The sequence below is a fragment of the Gallinula chloropus genome (genome assembly GCF_964237585.1).
Source record: "Gallinula chloropus genome assembly, chromosome: 3".
Classification (NCBI taxonomy): Eukaryota; Metazoa; Chordata; class Aves; order Gruiformes; family Rallidae; genus Gallinula; species Gallinula chloropus.
The window spans coordinates 119,523,139-119,546,177 of record NC_140087.1 but is presented as its reverse complement, the minus strand read 5'-3'; the positions used below and the strand labels follow the sequence as shown (position 1 = coordinate 119,546,177).

The following is a 23,039-nucleotide window of genomic DNA, read 5'->3' as shown; positions in this document are numbered from 1 at the left end:
TGATCCTGACTTCTTCCCTCCATCATTTGCTGAGCTTGTGCCTTGGAGCTGCCTGACCATAACAACCTCTGTCCATCTGTCCTGGCTTGTGATAGAAAACAAGAGCTGACTTCCCCTCGGTGCCCCTCTGCGGTCACCCACTGCTCAGATGACAGGCTTGCATAAGAAAAGCCAAGGATGGGGACAGCTCTTGTGCTTCAAAAGGAAACCTCCATCTGGCCTTGAAGGAGGAAATCCACTGGAAAGAAGAAGTGAGAGAGAAGCTGGGGCGCTGACACACACCATGAAAATCTGCATCCAGAGCATTTTTTCTGGGGGTGATGGACAGAGGGACAGATAAAACATGCCCCCCTGCTTTGGTGACTCTTACTCACCTGCAAGGACAGCGTGGCAGTGCCTTCCATCAAGAGCAACTTTGACATCCTGGCTTTACAGAGAGCTCTGGGCATGGCTTTTTGGGGGAGTGTGTAACAATTTGGCCTCCCCCCGTGGTCTCAGAGGTTGGCCATGGCCAAGACCAGAGCCTGAGCAACGTGAGTTCCTGAGTTCTTGGCTGATGGGAGTTGCTCCTACAGACAGTACAGGGTTGGGAAGATGCTTTCCCAAAGCAGCTGGCCAAGAAACGGGGCTGAACTTGCCTTTGTCTACCCAAAGAGAATTTATCTCCATCTCTTGATCTTTCCTGCTCACACATTGTGAGGGGCAGGGGGTCCTTCAGCCCAGATATTTGTGCTGTATTGTGTTTGATTTCTATAGATAATACAGAGATGGAGGCTGTGTCTTGTGCACACAGAGTTCAGGTGCAGGGAGACACCAGTTTCATACGTTATCAGCATCCACTTTGCAGAAGGGAAACTGAGCCCATCCCTTGGTGAGCCCAGATGGAGAAAGCAGCAGTCCTGTCCAGTGGGGAGCCTGGCTGCAGCCCCTTGCCCACCCTGCCTGCACTATCCTCCTCTTTTGCAAATCTCTAAGGCTCCCTACTCCTGTCAGGAAGGAAAACCTCCCAAAACCCCTCAGAAATGTGTGGGGTTTGGTGCTCCAGTGGAAGGTTATCACACCAGGCACCATGCCAGGGGCTCGGTGACGTATGAGGGTCTGTCACACGCTGCCAGCTGCCTGGGGACACAGGTTTCTCCTGGTAACCCTGGGGTTTTTTTCCCCTGTTCTTAGCTTTGTTTGTGCAGGAGCCTCAAGGGGGAAATGGCAGTAGGAGGAGGGCTGGTGGGACTGGAAAACATTGGGGTCATTTGTAAGGAGCTGGGGCAGGAAGGGCAAGGTGCTGGGAAGGGTTTCTGAGGGTCAGCGCCTGAGGGACTAGGGACTGGGTGACATGGGTACCTACAAGCCAGCCTGAGCCTGTTTTGGAGATGAGTGAAACTGGAAGCATCTTTTTTTTTATTTTATTTTAATTTGTTTAGGAAATCATGTGTAGGCTGAGGAAGCCAGCAGGGAGTTTCCCACGGGTCTCTGTGAGGAGAGAGACGCTGTGCTGTGTCCATCCCAGCAGGATGCCGCTAAGGACCTCTTGTGTTTGCTGGATGAGGCCAAACCAGAGGGGAAAGCAGCCTGGGTCAGGGTACACTGGTTTTTGATGCCACCTCGTGGTCCGGGAAGACTTTACAAAGAGATGTGTGTGGAGCAGATGTCCTTGGCTGGACGGGAAACTGCAGCGTCAAACAGCTGCTGCTGCCACTCCCTGGGGCATGGCAAAGGCTGGACCCATCACTGTGAGCAGGTTTCATAGAACAGCAGAATGCCAGAACTTAAGGAGTTGGAAGGGACCTAGAAAGCTCATCTAGTCCAACCCCCCTGCCAGAGCAGGAGCACCCAGGCTAAATCACACAGGAACACATCCAGGTGGGTTTGAATGGCTCCAGACAAGGAGACTCCACAACCTCTCTGGGCAGCCTGTCCCAGGGCTCTGTCACCCTCACAGGGACAAAGTTCCTCCTGACATTCCCATGGAACTTCCTCTGCTCCAGCTGCACCCGCTGCCCCTTGTCCTGTCGCTGCCACCCCTGAGCAGAGCCTGGCTCCATCCTCCTGACTCTCACCCTTTACATACTGATAGACATTAATGAGGTCACCCTTCAGTCTCCTTCAAGCTAAAGAGGCCCAGCTCCCTCAGTGTCTCATAAGGAAGGTGTTTCATTCCTGGAGGATGATTTCCACCACCTCATTCCATGGCTGTTTGGTAACTGCCATCCCAAACGCCTCCAGGGAGCTGGGACATCCCACCCCATCTCACTGTAAGCTCCTATGGGGAAAAGTCCCTCACTCCAGCATTCCTCTGAGGGAGTAGGGAGAGATAAGCAGGGATGGTTCACCTCTCCTTCATCCCATACCTCCTCCAGATGTGATCATTGCTCTCTGTCCCTACAGCAGGCTTGGGTGGTCCCCTCCTCTTCCTCCCCCTCCCTAAAAGAAACAAAGGCAGATTCACTTCAGAGCGAAGGAAAACCAAGAGGGCGATGAGATCCTGGAGCTGCAGCATCTTCATCTGTGCCTGCAGGAGAGATTGAATCAGGTCCCTGCCTGATGATGCCACTGCCATCTGCTCAGGCCTGAGACAGCCCCATTGCTCAGCGCTTATCAAGTACCGACCCTCACGGAGGTCGGTGGGAGCACTTACAGTGCCTGCTGGCAGCTAAATAAGGCAACTGCAGAGCTCTGCTTCATCATGGCCTGGAAAGAAAACAAAACCCAACCAACAAACCACATCAGAGGCTGAAGCACAAGGGGGGGGGGATGTGCACCATGAGCCAGCAGGAAGCTGAGCACCAGAAGAATCTCCGCAGTGAAGAGTGCTGTTGCTGCAAGGCCAGTTGCTCAAGAGGATTCCGTGCACTGGAATCGCCTGACAGGCTTGCTCAACCTCTGTAGTTGCAGAGATTTGAGAGAGGACCTCGTGGCTGCCAGAAGCAGGGCTTCCAGCTGGGAACAGATCTTACCAAGAGGTGCAAAAGAATGGGGAGCGAAAGGCACCTGTGCGCTGTTCTTCCTCGCTGAGGGGGTTTTGAAGAGGTTTTGCGTGTTCTTCTCCTCTCATCTCAATGCCACAGTGGTGTCAAAAGCTTTTTAGGTACTTAAGTGCACCAATATCACTGGCATTAGTAAGAATTTAGGCTTGATGTCCCTGAGGGTTCTGAGGGACAGCACTGAGGGACGGAGCGGGGAACACAAATTGCTTTGGACCATCTGTTAGGGGTTCAAAGGGACCTTGAAAGATCATCCAGTCCAACCAGAGCAGGATCAGCCAGACTAAATCACACAGGAACACATCCAGGAGGGTTTGAATGTCTCCAGAGAAGGAGACTCCACAACCTCTCTGGGCATCCTGTCCCAGGGCTCTGTCACCCTCACAGGGACAAAGTTCCTCCTGACATTCCCATGGAGCTTCCTCTGCTCCAGTTGCACCCGCTGCCCCTTGTCCTGTCGCTGCCACCCCTGAGCAGAGCCTGGCTCCCTCCTTCTGACACCCACCCTTTACACATTTATGGGCAAAGGAGAAGTTCTCCTTGGCAAAGAAGAAGCGGCACCAGCTCATCCTGGAAATCTCCAGCTGGAGATGAGGGTCATGAAGGTTTGGGAGGTGAGCCAGCCTCCAGCACCAGGGCAATGAGCCCAGCTGGCCATGAAAAAAGGTGCTAAAGACTTAAAAAATGATCTGTGGAGCATGAGCAGTTCAACAAAGACCAACAACCTCCCAGCTTTACACTGGAATTACCCTGAGGGAGACGTGAGAGCATCCTGAAACAGCCACATCGGGACAGAGGCAGCTGCAGGTTTTCTCCCATGGCTGTTTTCCAAGGTCTCTCCACCCCCGCTGCCTCCCCAGGCACTTTCCAACCAGCAAAATCATTCTGATAAATATAGCAGGAGAAAGGCAGCAGGTTCAGCTTGGGAAGAGCGGATGGAACTGGCCCTGAGACAGCAAGCGTGCTTTCTACTCCTCGCAAGAGTCACGTGCCTGTACTTAAACTGAAGACCTAAGTGTGAAATTATGCTGTTCTGGGACTTTGGAGAATTCTTCAGCCTTGGAGGGGAAGTTGGCAGCTGGGTTGTTCCCTAGCTGATGAGGTAGCAAGCCAGCTAGTTTGAAATGGGTCTTCTTTAGCGGTGAGGTGGCCACCTTCACTTGGGGAAAAGGAGGTGGATGTCCCAACACACAGCCCTTGTACTGTATTAGTATCACCAGCTAGGCCTGTGCAGTGGGGGGCAAGGGGATCACAGAATCACAGAATCACAGGGGTTGGAAGGGACCTCGAGAGATCACCGGGTCCAACCCCCTGCCAAAGCAGCTCCCTAGGACAGGGCACACAGGTTGGTATCCAGACGGGGCTGGAATCTCTCCAGAGAAGGAGACTCCACACCCCCTGGGCAGCCTGTCCCAGGGCTCCCTCACCCTCACTGGGAAGAAGTTCTCCCCCAGATTGGTGGGGAACTCCCTGTGCTCCAACTTGCAGCCATCGCCCCTTGTGCTGTCCCCACAGACACTGAAAAGGGGCTGCCCATGCCCCCTACATCTCATACTTAAGATACTTATAGACATTAATAAGGTCCCCCCTTAGTCTTTTCTTCTCAAGACTGAACAGCCCCAGCTCACTCAGCCTTTCCTCACAGGGGAGATGCTCCAGGCCCTTAATCATCTCCATAGCCTCCTCTGGACTCTCTCCAGGAGATCCCTGGCTTTTTTATCCCAGGGAGCCCAGCACTGGACACAATACTCCAGGTGGGGCCTGACCAGGGCAGAGCAGAGGGGGAGGATCCCCTCCTTTGACCTGCTGGCCACGCTCCTCCTGATGCCCCCCAGGATCCCATTGTCTCTCTCAGCCCCCAGGACACACTGCTGGCTCATGGCCAACCTGTCATCTACCAGGACCCCCAGGTCCTTCTCCACAGAGCTCCTCTCCAGCAGGTCACCCCCAGCCTGTACTGAAATGAACAGTTGTTCCTTCCCAGATGCAAGACTTTACACTTGCTTTTGTTGAACTTCATCTGGGTGTCTCTCAGGTCCTTGTTCCTGTTTCCCTTCCCAGGGCACCACTTGGCTGCTGGGGGTTCCTGGGATGGCAAACATCTGGGATGGGGAAAGAGGTGGTGGTAGCTTCCTCCACCATGCTGCAGCACCTGATTGTCCTCCAGGAGATGGACCTCAGCACTTGAGGTCTCACAGAACACCGTGTGGTCTTCCCAGAGGGGCCTCACTGCATGCTCTGAGTGCAGGGAGTATCTGCAGCCTCTCCTGGGGCTTGTAGCCAGCAAATACTATGTGCTGATGTTTGCAAGGGACACAGGCTTCTGAGACAGGCCCACAAAGTTGTATGGTGGGCACTATCTATGGTAGTTCTCACAAGGCAGGCAGCTGTCCCACAGGATGGGCAGTGTCACTGTGTTCCCACACACAGATCAAGTACCTGTAGGTCCCACCCAAGGGAACAAAGGATAGCCCAGGCACAGGGAGGTCCTAACTGTGGACTGGCCCCCACCCCAGGCAACCAACACCAAAAAAGGGAAGACACTCTGGTGGGAACTGCTGCATCAGGGCTTGTCCCTCCTAGCATTGTCTCCCCAGGGCCTTAAGCATCTTCCCTCCCACTGTGGTGCTGAGCTGCACGTCCCAAGGTGAGCAGAGGCTGCCTAAGCAATTGCCCCTGCTCCAAAAAAGGGTGCTGGCGCCCGCTGGGAAAGCCCAGACTGGTGTTTATGCCAGATGACACACAAACATCTCAGACAAACAGCTCTGACCTCCTTCCCCTTCCCCCCAAAATGAGGCTTTTTCTGGTTATCTCTGCATCCCTGGGGTAGCCCTTTGCAGAGATATTCTGGGAGCCCAGTGCTGTCGTTTCCTCCCAGCGCCGTTTCCCTTCGGCACGGGGTCAAGCACCGCCACCCTCTCCAGACAGGGATGCCCACAGGCCCCCCAGGGATGCTTGGGGCTATCACTGGGAGGACATCAGCCAGAGGAGGAAGCTCTTCGACAGGAGACGATGGTCCAGGAGCCAGGGAGGCTGGAGGGTGCTGAGTGAGGAAGAAAAACAGGAAGGTGGTGGCAGATAAGGAAAAGAGCCTGGAAGAGGAATATAGAGGAATAATGGGGGATAGGAGGGACATTAAGATCCTGGCTTCTCCTGCAGCAGACATTGTGCTGTGAGGGGAAGCTGCTGAGACAAAGGCAGCCCAGAGAAATCTTTCTCATGGCGTTAGGAAACAGGTCTCAGCCTGACAGCAAAGTGGGACCTGGGGGATGCTCCAGAAGATCTGCCTGTGGGGTTTGTCACACACCTGCCTGGCTGTACCTGGCCAGGAGACACCAAGCACAGCCCTGTGGGAAACTGTTAATTAGCCTGTTGTGAAGCTTTGCTAATTAATCTGTTAGTGGTATGCTTTCTATTGTGGTCAGACTGAGCTGCTGCCTTGAGCATAGACAGGAGCAGCCTGGCCCAGGGCTCAGGCACACACAGAGGGAAAAAGTTTTTCCTCATGTTGGGATGGACCTTCTGGTGCTGCAGTTTGTGCCTGTTGCCCTTGTCCTGTCACTGGGCACTGCTGAGAAGAGTCCAGCCCTATGGACACCCCCTCTTTAGCTATTGATTGTGTTGATGAGATCACAGAACCACAGAATCACAGAGATCCCTTCTCAGCCTTCTCTTCTCCAGGCTGACCAGCTCCAGCTCTCTCAGCCTTTTCTCACATCAGAGACATTCCAGGACCCCTCATCATCCTTGTACCCTCTGCTGGACTCTCCAGAAGCTCCCTGTGTGTCCTGAACTGGGGAGCCCAGCACTGGACACCCAACTCCAGCTGTGGCCTCAGCAGGGCCGAGCAGAGAGGGAGGAGAACAGAACCTCCCTGGACCTGCTGGCAAAGCTCTTCTCAAGGCCACCAGGTCCCATTGGTCTCTTGGCCATGAGAGCACAGTGCTGGTCATGGAGAGCTTGTTGTCCTCCAGGACCTCCAGGTCCCTCTATGCAGAGCTGCTTCCCAGCAGGTCAGCCCCTAACCTGTACTGGTGCCTGGAGTTATTCCACCTGAGGTGCAGGACCCTACACTTGCCATTGTTGGATTTGGTTCATCTCCACCCAACTCTCCAGCCTGTCCAGGTCACACTGAATGGCAGCACGGCCTGCTGGTGTGTCAGAACATGGAATGATGGAATACCAGGTTGGAGGGGACCACAAGGATCCTCTGATCCAACCTTTCTTGGCAAAAGTTCCATCTAGAGAAAAAGCTCTACCTGGAATCCTACAGAGGTTGAATGTAACAAGTGATGGTGCTGGGGATGGAAACCAAAACCCCAGCCTGAGAGTGGCACCCATGAGCATGCAGGGAACTGACTGACTTAGCCAGGACATGGCTGGTGATAAGAATTAGGTAATGCTGGCCAACCTCCCCTGGCCACAAACCTTCTCTACAGCCCATCTCATCCCACCACTAACATCAGTGATATGCTGAAGCTGAGCCTGTGCTCATGGTTCTGGTGGCAGGTCTCCAGCTGGCATCAGTGGGGCAGGTTTGGACCACTAACACTTGGTGGTGAAGCCTAGCCAGGACATGTGGAGAAAGCAATGAGGGAACCCTGGGAGCTGTGTGACCTGTTCTTCAGCATCCTACTGCTGATCCAGATATCTCCAAGCATGCTCTAGAGATGGAGAATATGCATCCTCACCAGATGGGTCTGCAGGTGATCACATCACCATCATGACTATGAGAAGATGGTGCCTAGGATGGGCCATGATAAGGGAGAACTGTGATCCTAAACTGCATCTGGATAGGGAAAGAAAGATGGGCTCAGTGAGTCATGAGTGCATGGGCTGAGTGAAGGAGCAGACTCTTTCCAGCATAACAAGAAGAAAGGGATTGATGTGCAATGCCCTGGCATGCTAGCATTGTGGACTCTTTGCCAAGGAGGCCAGATCAGGAAGCCTTTGGAAGGATGGGTAGGCTCCCTTTGGGCTTGTTAGGTGGTCAAATGCCAACAATAAGAAAGTTTGGGTAACTCTCCAAATGAAAGCAGCGGTGGTCAAAGCTGGGTCAGCTCCAGGGCTGCTCTCCAGGAATTGCTGGGTGCAGAACTGCCTTCATCTCCTTTGCTGAGCCACCTACAGAGGACAAACATTGGGAGAGGAAAGAGAAACAAGTGAGAGCAGAAGCCGGGCCCTGAGGCTGCTCTTTGCAGCCTCTTCACTTCCTCAGTGTGTATGTAAAACAGCAGCAGCGATGACGCAAAGGCGTTGGGTTGGTGCGACCTGGGTCACATCACCTCCCCTGCCTGCAAGGCTGGAGATGAAGAGGGGGAAGAACAAGGGTCCACAGCAGGTGGCAGGGGCTGGGTCATTCTCCCCAAAGGGGTGGTGTGGGCGACGTTTTTCTGAATGGATTTTTTTCCCCTCTGAGTCCCTTCCTGACTTAGTTGTCTCTGCTGCTATTTTGGTTGGCAAGGAACATCCGAGCCCATGCCAGAGGGGAGCGGGGTGACTGGAGGTGATGGGGAGCCAGGGTAGTTCCTCTGCCCTCAGAAAACTGTGAGCCCCCAACAAAGTCTCAGCCAGTGCTGGAGATAGTGGGGGACCCCCTAAGATGGGGCTGGCCCCGGGGTGGGTGCACGGTGGCTGAGCCACGTGGGATCAGTGACAGGCTGCACATGAGCGCTGATAAGAAACAGGAAGCAGTAGCCAAACTCCCACGGTCTCTTCAGGCATGGCTGGGTGCCCTGGAGAGCAGCAGAGAGGGTGGCAGCTCCTGGGGGCTCACCCCAAGGAGATCCCCATGGGCAGCTTGGAGCTGCCCTGCTCACGGGCGCTGCCCGGCCCCACCACAATCTGTCCTCTCTGGTGACAGCAGGTGGGGAGGGAAAGAGGTTCAACCCCTCCACACCCCCAAGAAGGAAAGTTTCATGCTGAGAAGTGAAAATCCCTTTTTAAAGTGATTTTAAAAGTGATTTTAAAGAGGAACTATTTTATCTTTTGATGATATATGGAGGAATTTCCCTGCTACAGGGTTTTGCTTTTATAGAAGCAGAAGGAGGAAAAAAATCTTTCCTATTGTGAGAACTTATCAAGATCATGTTCTAAGCCCTTTCTTAAAAATCTAATAAATGGGTTTTGTCACCCTGGGATACCTCCTGCAGCTTTCCCTAGCAGTAGTTGATTGAGTAGCTGATTGGTTTAGTCTTGAGAAGAGGAGGCTGAGGGGAGACCTTATCACTGCCTACACTGACCTGACAGGAGGGTGCAGAGAGGTGGGTGATGGTCTCTTCAGCCAGGGGACAGGAGATGGGACAAGGGGCAATGGGCTCAAGCTGCCCCAGGGCAGGGTCAGCTCAGCTGGGAGGGCAAAGTTCTTCCCTGGCAGAGTTGTGGGGCTGTGGCACAGGCTGCCCAGGGAGGGGGCTGAGTCCCCACCCCTGGGGGTGTTTAACAGATGGGTAGATGAGGTACTTAGGGATATGGTTTAGCACAGGACAGGGATGGTTGGACTTGATCTTAAAGGTCTTTTCCAACCTTGTGATTCTGAAGTTGCCCTGGACGGAGCAGGAGGTGGATCAGAGATCTCCTGAGGTCCCACCCAGCCTCAGGCATTCTATGTTTTGACGAGTTGTTCTCCAGCATTCACCTCTGAGAGAGGGGATTTTCTTTTGCCCTGTCTTACAGATTGGGTAAACTGAGGCAGGAAAGCTTGCAAAGCCATCCAGAGGCAGGAGTGGAGACCAAATCTCCACGTGCCTGGTCACATGCTTTAGGATAAACCTCTACCCTTAAGCTGAACCAGTGCCAAACCTTTAGGTTGTTTCCCACAGCAATCCTCTTCCATCCTCCTGTTTGCTGGGATGCTGGCTCAGGCAGGCTCAGCCCAGAAAATAAACACTGGTTTCATTTATTGTATTTTATTTTTATTCAGCATTTCTGTCACTGTCTGGGAGGAGCAATCTGGCTCCAGGGACATTTCTGGGCTGGTGTAACACCTCTATGAAAGTGAAGCCTGTCTTGCTGCCTGTGTTTATTGTCAGTGGGGCTCAGTGAGTGAAAAAGATCCGGTTTTAGTCCCGGAATTTCTCAGGCAGGACAAGGAATCAGGAGAAGCTGCTTCTCTGTTCACCCCACCCATGGCTCATGCCAATGGTTTCACTAGCCAATCAGTGCATACTTGAACATTAATTTGGGTGCTGCCTCCTCCCAGAAGGGGTCAGCCACTGATGCCCTGTGTGATTTTGGCAATCTGATGACACCAGCACTCCTGGCTCTCTGTATTGACACCTCTTACAGAGGGAGGAGGGAGCCCTGGGTTTGGCCATGGTTGGTTGGCACACTGTGGAATTGGCTCTGCAGCCTCATAACCTCCTGCTGGGTGGTTGCTTGATCCAAGCCAGGAGATCATTGGATCCAACCCCCTGCCAAAGCAGGGTTCCTAGGACAGGGCACACAGGTCGGTGTCCAGACAGGGCTGGAATCTCTCCAGAGAAGGAGACTCCACACCCCCTGGGCAGCCTGTCCCAGGGCTCCCTCACCCTCACTGGGAAGAAGTTCTTCCCCACATTGGTGGGGAACTCCCTGTGCTCCAACTTGAGCCCATCACCCCTTGTCCTGTCCCCAAAGCCACTGAGAAGGGGCTGCCCATGGCCCCCTGTGTCCCACCCTTTAGATATTTATCCTCAGTTCCTTGTCCTGCTGACACAACTGGGACATGCTGCCGTTGCAAGTGCTGCCAACTCCAGACCTCTACCAGAAGACTCACCAAGTCTTGTAATTCCTTAAAGCTGGATACAGGTTTGGTTTTGTCCCTGCATCTCCTGCACAAATCCTGATGTTTCCTGGCACCCCAGGACCGTGGCATCAGGTCCTCTATGCTGGGGATGGACTGCCAGACTTGAAGAACCACACTTTACCTCTGGTCCCTCTGTCTTCTCTGGATAAAGACTAAACAAGCCACGTTTTGGGCTGTGTTCTCTGAAATGGTGTTGTGGGCCAAGACCCTGTTTTCCCTGGACTAGATAAAAGTGACCACTGTGAAAACCCAGCAGTTGACAACTGCAGCCACAGTGATGGTGTCCCAGCTGCTCTGTCTGTGTCTGACACAGTTGAGCTTTTTTGCTCAGTATTAAGTTCTTTCCTGCTGGCTGGAGCATCCCCCTCACATCCCCCCCAAGTCCTGGGAAGGATCAGTCCGACTCCAAGGAGGGGTCATACCCCTTGGGGTCTTGCTAGCCCAGCCAACTTCCTTGCAGAAGGTCTCTCCATTTGTACACACACCCTCATGGATTAAGAGATATGTTTTCAGGAAGAGCTTTTTAGGATCTTACCCAAGGAATTTAGGACTGTCTCTACTGGGCCAGGAGGCTATGGGTCTGACATCACCGCCTTGCCAACACATTCCTCCAAACCCCCTGTTTTTCCTCTTTCTTTCATAGTTTTGGGGGGCATGGGGTGGGTGAAGGGTGAGGTAGGTGAGTATTTAGCTCGTGCACCTCCTCTCCTTCCCCTGTCCTCCTCCCCATCACAGTCCCCAGCCCTTTCCCCTCGTCTCAGCAGTGATAAGCTCATGGATGGAAAAAATGCTGTCACACATGTCTCATTTCCAGTGTGTGGGAGTCGCTGATAGCAGCACCAAGATCTGGAAAGTAAAGATCTCCTGACAGCTTTCCTGTCCCAGGTGTGGGGACGTGGTCCCAGGGGAAGGGCCAAGTGCTCACAGGACTTGGGGAAAGGGTCCAGGAAACAGTGACCCCGTGGAGGGGGATGGAGAGTGGAAAGAGGTCTCCACTCTCTCTCATCTGGGGTGTGAAGCCTTTGCCCTTCACTTTGCCCAATTTTAACACCACCTCTCATCCCTGGGGTGTCTCTGAACTGCAAGCCACAAGCTTTTGGCTGGAGGTGGCTTTGCCAGCGTGCTGAGGAGCAGCCCAGCAGCTCCTTGCTGCAGCGTTTGTTTTGGAGCATCCCCACTGGCCAGCACTCCCTCCCTGGGGAGATGGGGGGTGGGCTGCATTGCTCCAGCACTGCTGTTCTTCCCTGTGAGGCTGCCAAAATCGCCCAGAGCACTTTGCCAGGGGGGGTGAAGTCATTTATTTACACCTAGAAAAACATGTACTTTAATGCACAGCCTCTGAGAGGTTAGGGCTGACCAACTGCCAGGCTTGTGCTCTGATGAGGACGGCTGAGGTCAGCACAGGACAGTCCCCATGGATGCATCCTTTCTCTGTCCCTTTGCAAACAGGATATCAGTTTATTCATGTAAAAAAAGGGTGCCAAGGTTTTGCTGGCAGAGGTTCTTTTGACTGACAGAGGTGTCTCCACAGTGGTGGGTCACCCTGGGCTGCCTTTGCCATCCATGCAGATAAGAAAACCCTTGTAAGACCCAATTTCTTGCCACAGAGAGCCTGGTCCTCTGGCTCTCACAGGAACCATGGAGATCAAGGAGATGGAGAGCTTTGCTTTGTAGATGTTCAGGTCACTTGCCTGGTGCAAGGGCTTGGCTCTGCCTGAGGTGAGAGGCATCTTCTGAAGCAGGGCTTAGGTGGGAATGAGTCCCTGAAGGTGACCCTGATTTTAGAGCACCCCTAGTTTTCTAGTATTTATCTTCTCACTGCAATTCTGACAAGTGAGGATGTTTTTTACAGAAAATTGTAATTTTTTTCCAAGAAAAAAAGAAGTATAAATTTTCCAGCTGGGGTGGGGAAATAAATTATTTCATAATTATTAATTTATTATTTCATAATAATTCATAAATCATATAAAAGAAAAATATTAAAACCACCAGTGCTGTAGGGAACTGTCTCTCTCCTTGGGCTGCAGCTCAAGGCACTCTCCCTGAAGATGTTCAAGGCTGGGTTGGATGGGGCCTTGAGCAGCCTGGTCTGGTGAGAGGTGTCCCTGCCCATGGCAGGGGGTTGGGACTTGATGATCTTTAAGGTCCCTTCCAGCCCAAACCATTCTGTGGTTCTATAATGGGGAAAAATTGCCAAAAGCATTTAGAGGAAGGCCAACACTCCATCTCAAAACCATTCACATGGTTAATTTGCAGCCAGCTCTGCTTGAGAACCCTCCTGACCCCAAGCTTTGGGTAAGGGCCAAAGGGATTCACGTCCTTTGATGACAAGGGAGAGGGGGGCTCTTTTATCCCTTTGCCGAGGGTCACACAGGGTTTTCCAGGTTGCCTGCCCAGGATGTGAGAGGTTAAACTCTCCGAGGCCTCAGCAGGAGCAAAGCTGGGCAACACAGCATCCCCCTTGACTCCAGCTGGGCTGCAGCACAGAGATGCTTTCTTCTCCTTGGCGGCTGATAGCTGGCTCCATCCTGCTGGGAGCAATTTCCCTCTGCAGCTTCTGCCAGTGAGCACACACACACACAGACACAGAGATACACACACAGACCCATGTGCACACCCAGGCATGCGTGTCGCTCAGCAGGGTCACATTCAGGGGCTCCCCACCTCCTTTCCCTTGCAGCCCCAGCAGCCCATCCCTGAGATGTCATCCTGCCTCTGATAAGGGGCAGAGGCAGCTGGCTGCTAAAGGAAGGCTACCAGTGGCGCCAGGCTGGGTAGAGGCAGACGTCTCTAACCCTTGCCTCCTCCAGCAGCAGCCTAAAAACAGATGACATCATTCCCTCATCCCCCCCATGTGTCATGTCCCTCCCCCCCACTCCAGCATCCCTATCAGCCCCGTGGAGAGGTGCCTGCGTGGAGGAGCGAGGAGGAAGAGGTTAGGCAGGGGGAGGAGGTCAGGGGAAAGGAGGGAAGGGGAGAGCTGGAGCTGGAAGTTGGTTACTTTGGCAAGGAGACAAAGTTCTGCGAAACTTCACCGCCCAGACTTCAAAAAGGTGGAAAAACTGGAGGCTGGCTTCTGGCAGGTCCTGTTATCAAGAAGAGCCTTATCTGCTCGATGGGCCTGATGGCTTGAGAGAGCCGGAGTGGCTGCTAACCCCTGGCTGAGCTCTCCGAGGTCCCCAAGGAGCCCGACTGTCACTCAACAGAGAGGAGCAGCATCCAGGAGAAAGGGCTGTGAGAAGGCACTGCCTCCCAGTTTGCAGCCTGTGGAGTGAAAGGAGCAAAGACAGGGGTGTCCCCAGCCCAGGAGATCAGGGGGAGCCCAGGCCCTCAATGGTTTGATCCACAGCGATAGGAAGGGTGGGGGAATCTCTCCCTGCTCAGAGTCCAGACAGGGATGGGACAGATCTCTGCTGGGTGTCAGCAGGCACAGTTGAGTCACTGGTTTTGCTGCTTTCCCTTTGTTTTCTCCAGGATGAGACTGGTCCCTCTGGAGTAGATAGCAGAGTGGGCTTAGGTTATAGCCAGATGTGTAGCTGGGGGTGTTGGCAGTTCAAGGGAGCTTTTGGGTGGGAATTTTGCCCACCTTGTTGCTTGCACACTGGGTGTGTTCCAGCTGAAAAGCTGAACCTTCCAGCTTTTCTCTCAGGGACAATTTCATATCTCTTCACACCCTTTCTCTCCTCACACCTCCCAAGACATCTCTCTTCTTTCCCACCCTACATCACCCTACATCACCTCCTTTCCTAGCTGAGGACCTACTCCTACACCACACCATGGTGGGCAATTCCCCTTCCTTCTTAGTGCTGCTTTTAATCCCTGGTGAGGAGCTGCTGTAGATAAACTTGGCCTTGGCCTATTCCCACTCATACTTCCACCTGATGTATCAGCATATGCAGGAAATGATGCAGTGATGCCCTTCATGTGATGCAGAGATAAGGTTTGAAATACAAGAGCTTATTCTCTTTCACCTCCTAGAACACTCTGTATGGAAGAGGCACGAGTGAAACTGTCCCCAGGCTTTTGGGCTCCTTTTGCTTGTATCATCAGCCTTAGGAGCACTTTCTCTCTTTATTTAAACCTTGCAATGTGCAAGCAAGATTTCACATGAGGATTGCTCCACACGGAGGTAGGGCAGATGCAGAGCCCACCACAATCTCTGAGCAACCCCCAGCTCAATCATTCTGCCCATGGGAGTGGGATTTCTCCATCTCACCCACCTTTACCTTGTAGGAGAGGTGGATAACGTGGGCCACCTGCCCAGGTTCACCTTGGTGTTATAGGGGAGGAAGAGGCACTTGTGGAGGGCAAATCATACCTCTGTCCTCTTGAAGAGGATGGACCCTGCTGTGGTCTCTACTATAGACAGATGGAGGAAGAGGCAAAGTTGATAAAGGCTGTGACAGAGACACAGATAGAGGTATGAGTTGGAAGAGAGGCTTCATAACTGCTTGGACAAGCCCAGCAGATCGTTCTCTTGCTGCCACTCTGGAAGGACACAGGTGTCCCCCTTGGTCCCATGGAGATGTTTTGGATACTCCAGGGTGTCTTAAGCAGCATCAAACCCCAAGCACTGGGCAGGGTGGTGCATCTCAGAGGGAAACACAGCTGCACTCTGAACACAGAAGGACATATAAACCGAACAGTTTTATTGGTGATGGACAATCTGAGCAGCAGGTGCAGGTGCAGAGGTGTCCAAGAGCAGATCCTCCACACATCTCTGGTTGCAGGGTCTCTGGGCTGGTTCCCCCAAGGTGCTGGGGTCTACACCAGTGCTGCTGCTCTCACCGGCAGCAGCGCAGACGCCCGTTGCTGCAGCTTCCTTCCCAGTGCTCCATGTGGAAGCAAAGCCTCCGGCAGTGGCCATGGTTGCTTCTGCACTGTTGGCTGTCTGAAAGGCCTCTTACTGCTGGGGAAAAGGAGACCTGCTTAGGGAGAACCTCAGAACACACCCAGAGCCCCACTAGTGTTACTGGCTGAGCGACGGGATGCGTGCAGCTGGCAGTGGGGAAGTTCAGCTGGCTTCGTGGAGCAGGTCACATACACCTTCCTCCAGCAAGCACTGGGAGTATCTCAACAGCTAAAGTGAGATGAGACAGACAGCATTGGGTCGGCTAAGTTGGGCTGAGTTAGGTGAAGTGGATCCCTTGGGAAACATCAAAAAGGCAGAGAAGCTTCTTTTGGAACAGGGGGTTTATCTGGGGGTTTATTCCCTTCTTTTTTCTTCTTTCTTTTAAGCTGTTGGTTCCTTGGTGGGGGGTTTTGTTGTTGTTGTTTGTAGGTTGGTGTTTGGGGTATTTAAAACTCTCTTTGTTTTGATAAAAGGGGTATGTGCTGCTTCTCTTTACCCACAGCAGCAACACCACGCCTGGGGTTTCTGGAGGGATACACTCTTGGGTGTCCCCCATCAGTGGAGTGGGCAAACTCTTCTCTCCCCTTTTCTCTAGGATTTAAGTTAACTACATGGCACCATAAACCAGCTAAGCAAGTAAACCTCTTGTTGATTATCAGGATTGTTTTCCATGAAAGTTAAACCACTCCAGTCTCCCCTTAACAGCTGAACCAAGCCTGAATTCCTGAAATACATATACAAGCACCCAGTGAAAAAGCCCAGCTAGGGAAGGTCTTTCTATTAACACAGAATCTTAGAAGAAAACAGAGAGGCAGGAAAATAAACTAGCAATCTTTCCCCCCCCCCCACCTTCTTCCCCTGAAAGATGCTTTTTGGTTTCCTGGGGTTCTTGTTTTGTGGAGGATAAGGCTTGGTCAAGAGCAGAGCTAGGGCTCCTGTCTTAGGCTCAGCATTTCTGGGTTGGTTTTGAGGGAGTGGAGAGGAGGGGATGTCTGCATCCAGGAACTTCATGGGAAGCATTTCAGAGCAAGTTTGTTCCTTGGAAGCAAGAGTCAGGTCAGCCTGGGCTTCACTGTCTCTGACTCGAGGGCCCTGCCTTGTCCTTTCCCCCCTCAGGGTTGGAACCTGCCTTTTCCTCTCTCCACAGTCCTGCAGAACCCCCTGTGAACATTTTGTCCTTACCGGGAACATCCTGGAGGAGAAGGATGACAATGACTGCAAAGAGCAGCTGGAGGATCCGCATGGCCGAGGGTGGGTGGAGGTTCCACCACGAGGAGGAGCAAAGAGCCGCAAAGAGGTGGAGAAGAGGGAAATCCTGGATTTATAGTGCCCAGGGGGTTGTGTAATGCTCCTGGAGTGGAGAGAACTTCGTCAATCTCTGATGCATTTCAACATGACAGCAAACAGTTTCACTGGGATGTGCCCATTCCTGGACACGCTGTGTTTGAGAGGAAAGGGAAAAAAAAGAGAGAAAAAGAGAGAGAAAAAGAGAGAGAAAAGGGGAGGGGAGGGGAAGGGAAGGGAAGGGAAGGGAAGGGAAGGGAAGGGAAGGGAAGGGAAGGGAAGGGAAGGGAAGGGAAGGGAAGGGAAGGGAAGGGAAGGGAAGGGAAGGGAAGGGAAGGGAAGGGAAGGGAAGGGAAGGGAAGGGAAGGGAAGGGAAGGGAAGGGAAGGGAAGGGAAGGGAAGGGAAGGGAAAAACAGAGAAAGAAAAGAAAAGAAAAGAAAAGAAAAGAAAAGAAAAGAAAAGAAAAGAAAAGAAAAGAAAAGAAAAGAAAAGAAAAGAAAAGAAAAGAAAAGAAAAGAAAAGAAAAGAAAAGAAAAGAAAAGAAAAGAAAAGAAAAGAAAAGAAAAGAAAAGAAAAGAAAAGAAAAGAAAAGAAAGAAAAGAAAAGAAAAGAAAAGAAAAGAAAAGAAAAGAAAAGAAAAGAAAAGAAAAGAAAAGAAAAGAAAAGAAAAGAAAGAAAAGAAAAGAAAAGAAAAGAAAAGAAAAGAAAAGAAAAGAAAAGAAAAGAAAAGAAAAGAAAAGAAAAGAAAAGAAAAGAAAAGAAAAGAAAAGAAAAGAAAAGAAAAGAAAAGAAAAGAAAAGAAAGAAAATTAATAAAATAAAAATTAAAATAAGAAGAAGAAGAAAAAGAAAAAGAAAAGAAAAAGAGAAAAAGACCTGAGTTTTGCTAACAAATTGCACTGATCACAGGGGAGTCTGCTACTGGTTGCTGCTGGAGACAGGATCTTAGTGCTGGCCCAGTCTGGCGGTTCTCCTGTGTAGGTTCAAGCATGTGATGTTTGCAAGTGTTTGCAGTATCAAGCTCTTTTTATTATTTCCAGCTCCCATTCTCTCCCTTTAAGGCTGGCAAGGGGTAAGCGTGAAAAAAGTCCAGTCCCCTCCTCAGCACTCCCCAACACACAAAGTCGGCTTGAAAATCACGGGATCCTTAAAACCCAAAGGTCAGTTTGTATTTCCCAACTTGGAGGCTGCAAAGAGTCTGTTTGCTAACGGTTTTTTGTTTGCAGCCACCAAGAAAAGGGACAATTTAGCATCTTATTTACGCCCTTGCTAAACTGAGAAAGTTTGGATACATCCCTGTAACTACCAGGAGTAGGAGCGTTCGGAAAGCTTGTGTATTACAGCTCTCCAAGAATGCTGGCAGACTCCCTGGTTTGTACTTGTTCTCCAGGCCCATTCCAGGAAATTAGTAGGGGTGGGACTTGAGTTTCAACTCTGGCAAACAAGACAAAGCAAATAGCCAAGAGAAATCTCCCCCCAACCAACAACAAATAGGGGAAGATTAAATAGAAACTGCACAAAGGCTCCTTTTTCACAGCAGCAACACAACGGAGGGCATCACCAAGTCCTTCCATTTCCCATTTATAAACCACCTTGAAGGTTTCTTATTTGCTGGCTGGGTGCCACATAGTGCTGGAAAAGGTAAAAGCGATGGCCTTCAGGCTGCTTGAGCAAGGATCACCTTCATCAAACAGTGCAGATAAGGGGCCCTTCACCAGCTGGACTTTGGATCACAGGACACGGAGCGTTCAGGGTGTCGTGCAAACCATCCAGGCACAACCTGGAGAAAGGAAACGGGTCTGTAACCCTATCTGCAGGAGGGATGGTTGCAAGGAAGTGTGCAGAGCCTCTCTACACGTGTTGGTGCTTTGTATATCTGGTAGCACTGCTTGGTGCAGTGGGTGGAAGACCTTAACCCACCCTGTGTCTCTGAGGATCAACACCTCTTGCGTCTCTGAGGATTGACATCTCCGGGTGGTGTGATAGGGCTGGGGCAGGGTTTGTGTAGCAGACATGAGACTGCAGCTCTTGAGCTGCAGCTCAAGCAAGGAGGAGCGTGGTGGTGCTCATATGAGTGTCCTGCTCTGAGTACGTGACATGAGGTGCCCAAACATGTGTGTGCAGGCGGCTTAGTGCACTCCAGAGAGGAGGTTTAGCACAGAGCCAGAGCGCTACATGGCCATGGCTTTCCCAGTGATGGACGGCAAAGTGCCGTCTCTTATCTCTAGCTCAGCTGCTCTGCTGTGGTGGGAGCAGCACCATCTCAGCAGATGAGCCGTGTCTGGAGCTGCTGGAGCGCTGCAGGCTCCACAGGGGAAGGCACAAAGGTGGTCGGGATGCGTCCGCCACACCACCACCAGCCCCTGCTCTGCAGCTGCAGTGCATGGGTTGAGCTGGAGAATGTGCCTTGGGAAAGAGAGTCAAAAACAAACAATACCAACAGAAACCAGATCTCCCCACGAAATCAGAGGCAGGAAGTCTCTGTCTCTTGGGCAATTGCTAGGACAGCAGCTGGGCTTGCTCCCTCCACCATGGTCCTTACGCTATGTTGGCTTCAGCCTCTGATGAGCCTACTGGGGCTGGTCCAGCAGCCCCCCCGCCCTTCCTTGCTCCTCAACCGGCCACCAGATTTGTTTTTTCAGAGCCCACCGTGCACAAAGGCTCCTCTGTGCTCAGCAACACATGACACAGAGGTACCTTCTGGGCACCTCAGAGCTTTTCAGGTTGCAGAAGTCAATCTACATCCTCCCCACAGCCCCAGAGAAGAGGGTTGTCTCCACTAATCTCTTCTGCCTTCAGTCTAGGACCTGAGCAGCCTGAATTTTAAAATGCAGCTGGGGATAAATGTATGCCAGCAGGAACAAAGCCTTTGGTGGTTGAACCCTTGCCAGCTTGTGATGCCACCTCTGCCGCCCCATCCCACCAGTGGCTTTTTACCAAACCCTGAGCCAAGCAAACACTGATATAACCCTGCAGTTCAGCCCATGAAGAAGTGACCGTGGGCTCAGCTCTGGGCTCAGATCTGGCTCAGAAAACAGCCGCAGCCATGGGGAGACCACGCATTACAGACCACAATGCAACCATCCTCACCCCAAGCACAGGACCAGCCACCTCCTGCAGCTGGAAGGGAGATCTGAATTAGTGTAAGGACAACTGTGGTATTTACCTCAACTTTTTTTCCTGCTCTCAGGCTATTTTCTGGTCTGGATAGAGAAGTTCTGCATGCCAATGCCCTTCAACAAGGAGTTTCATAAGTCTCCAACCAGTTGCATGACGTAACATACTGGTTTTGATTTGGTTTGAATGTGTCTCACACCAGTTTCCCAATAGTTCTTGAGCATGAACAGTCAGACCCCATTTATCCTCAGCATGTTTCAGCAGACCTACCTGGCCCTCTACATTTCTACTGTACCCCCTAAACTACCCAATGCCAGTCCTGCTTGGCAAAAAAATGCTTCTGGAATCATGGAATCAGAGAATGTGTTAGGTTGGAAGGGACCCATTTAGTCCAACCCCTGCAGTGAGCAGGGACATCTTCACTAGATCAGGTCACTCAGAGCCCCATCAAGCCTGACCTTGAATGTCTCCAGGGATGGGGCCTCCACCACCTCTCTGGGCAACATGCTCCAGTGATCCACCACCCTCAGTGAAGAACTTCTTAACACCCAACCTAAATCTCCCCTTTTCTAGTTTAAACTATCACCCCTTGCCCTATTGCTACATGCCTTCATGTTCTTCTCCAGCACCTTTCAGGGACTGGAAGGGGCTATAAGGTCTCCCTGGAGCCTTCTCTTCTCCAGGCTGAACAAGCCCAACTCTCTCAGCCTGGCTTCATAGGAGAGGTACTCCAGCCCTTGGATCATTTTTGTGGATTCAACCTTGTCTATCCAGAAGGTTCTGTGATGGCTGCTGCCCACTCTCCAGGTTCTCCATGAGTTCAGGGGAGATGTTTGCAGATAATCCCAAGATCTTTTGCATGTTCAGGCCAACAGCATCTGTTGAATCACACATACCCCTTAAAACACATAGGTCTTTGGGCTGTCAGATGTTTAGATGCTCCCTGAAGTTTGCAGAGATCTAGAACTCATGTCAGTCACTTAAAAAGTCATCTGTTGGCATTTGGGGTGCTCTGGGTTAACCCAGAGACCCACAGCAGGATGGTAGGTGTGACACCAGATCTGTGAGCCCTTCTGCTGTGGCAGCTGGAGGTCAGAGCCAATATAGGGCTGGACATCTCAAACACATCTGGTACCCAGTGTGTGAACCACATCACACTGGTTACACTGGCAGCCAGGCTTCGTGTCACCCTTGTCCTGCACCATGTTCCTCTCCACCCATGAAGCCTGCCACATTCCCAGTCTGGATATATATCCTTGGATATGCAGCTTATTTGTTCTGTGAGAAGAAAAAGATTTCCTTTTGTACAGTCTGAATCTGAAAATGCCTCATTTCTCCCCATTTTTTCCTTTTCCTTAATTAAACGCTTCTCTTTGCCCCATGGCAAGCAGACACAGCCCTCCTCCTGCCTTCACATCTAAGCTCCTCCTGCTAGCTGCACAGCCACATCCAGACATCTACTGTGAAAGGCCCATGGAACGTGCCCACCTCCAAAGTGCTCACTCACCAAGGCCAGAACTGTGCTGGGACTAATGCTCATGGTTTAACAGCACCAGTGGGTATCTGCTAACACCTGAGCCTGAGCCCAGGTTTATTCATGGAGATACATCCTCTGAATCCAGACCCATTTTACATTCCTTGCCTGCCCCCAGAGCTGGGCTGTGGGAGGGCGATGGGATCTTTCACCCCACAGGAGGTGGAGGAGCAGCCAGGTGAGTGGGCTGAATACGACCCCCTTTCTCCTGCGTGGGGTGAAGGGAGAGCCCAGCTCGCAGGTGGTTGCATTGGTTTGTGTGGGATTGTTTGGGATCTTGCCCAAGGATATGACATCTCAGCTGCTCCAGGCAGGAGCTCATCTGACCTGGCCACCATTCTGCTCCTGGTTTCACAGCTCCCTTACAATGGCATTTTCAGGGCAGAAGCAGAGGATTTCATCTCTGTCTCTGTCTTTCTGCCAAACAAACACTGGCCTGTTGCCTGGGAACAGCAAACAAACTCTGGTGAGAAGGACATTCATCCTGTGCTTTGATCACAGAATCACAAGGTTGGAAAAGACCTTTAAGATCATCAAGTCCAACCATTCCCATCCTCTGCTAAACCATATCCCTAAGTACCTCATCTACCCATCTGTTAAACACCCCCAGGGGTGGGGACTCATCCCCCTCTCTGGGCAGCCTGTGCCATGTCCTGACAACCTTTTCAGGGAAAAAGTTTTTCCTAACATCTGCTCTGACCCTGTCCTGGCATAGCTTGAGCCCATTGCCCCTTGTCCCATCTCCTGTCCCCTGGCTGAAGAGACCATCGCCCACTTCTCTACAACCTCCTAAGAGGTCTGAATGGTTTCTGTGTCCCCCTGAGGAGGTGGCATAGATCTTTAAGGGTGGTACTGAAGAACCCCTATTTTATAGCCTCCTGAGCTCTGTCAGGTACAGATAGCTGGAGCAGCTGGAGGCTCAACCAAGAGTTTCCCACAAAATTTATCATTATTTGGCTTTTTCCCATGAGGGCAAAAACCACCTTTTCAGTGGACTGACTGGTAGCCTGATTTATTTCTCACCAATTTGCATCTTTTAAGTGATGGTAGACTTCATCTTCTAATTCTTACTGGCTTCCCCCTTAGCTTGGCTGCCTGTCCCCTCTAGTTCTACAGGTAAAAGGTTGAGTTGGGATGAACTCCACTGACTACAGATGGGTCGATGCTCTGGGAAATGTTCCCAGTTGGTCCAGGGCTGCTGGTCAGGGGTGGAAGTCCTCTGGCAACGGATCACAACTGGGAATGACTTTTACTTAGTGCCTCAAACTGATTATTTTTTGGCTTTTGTATATAAAGGGTTGGAAAATGGTGTTTAAGGGCCTGTAGGATTGTGGTCTCATGGCGAGTGACAACAGCTTTGTGCTGAGTAGATGAACATGGTCACTCAGCTAGAGGAGTTTAGAGCTTCCTCCTCCCTAGGGTTATGGGATAAACCAACCTGGGGTTAACTGGTTTGAGCAGCATTCCCTAACCCTGCATTCAGAC

At 51.7% G+C, this 23,039-nt stretch overlaps 1 protein-coding gene across 1 annotated transcript; it reads right to left on the bottom strand.

The window, feature by feature from the left end:
* Nucleotides 1-15,395: 15,395 nt before the first annotated feature.
* Nucleotides 15,396-17,935, bottom strand: LOC311190395 (gallinacin-13-like). Its single transcript, XM_084262305.1, has 3 exons — nt 17,780-17,935; nt 16,802-16,970; nt 15,396-15,673 (listed from the first exon to the last, which is right to left on the bottom strand). Exons 2-3 carry the CDS (start codon nt 16,860-16,862, stop codon nt 15,552-15,554), a joined length of 183 nt encoding a protein of 60 aa, XP_084118431.1. The 5' UTR covers nt 16,863-16,970; nt 17,780-17,935; the 3' UTR covers nt 15,396-15,551.
* Nucleotides 17,936-23,039: the final 5,104 nt, after the last annotated feature.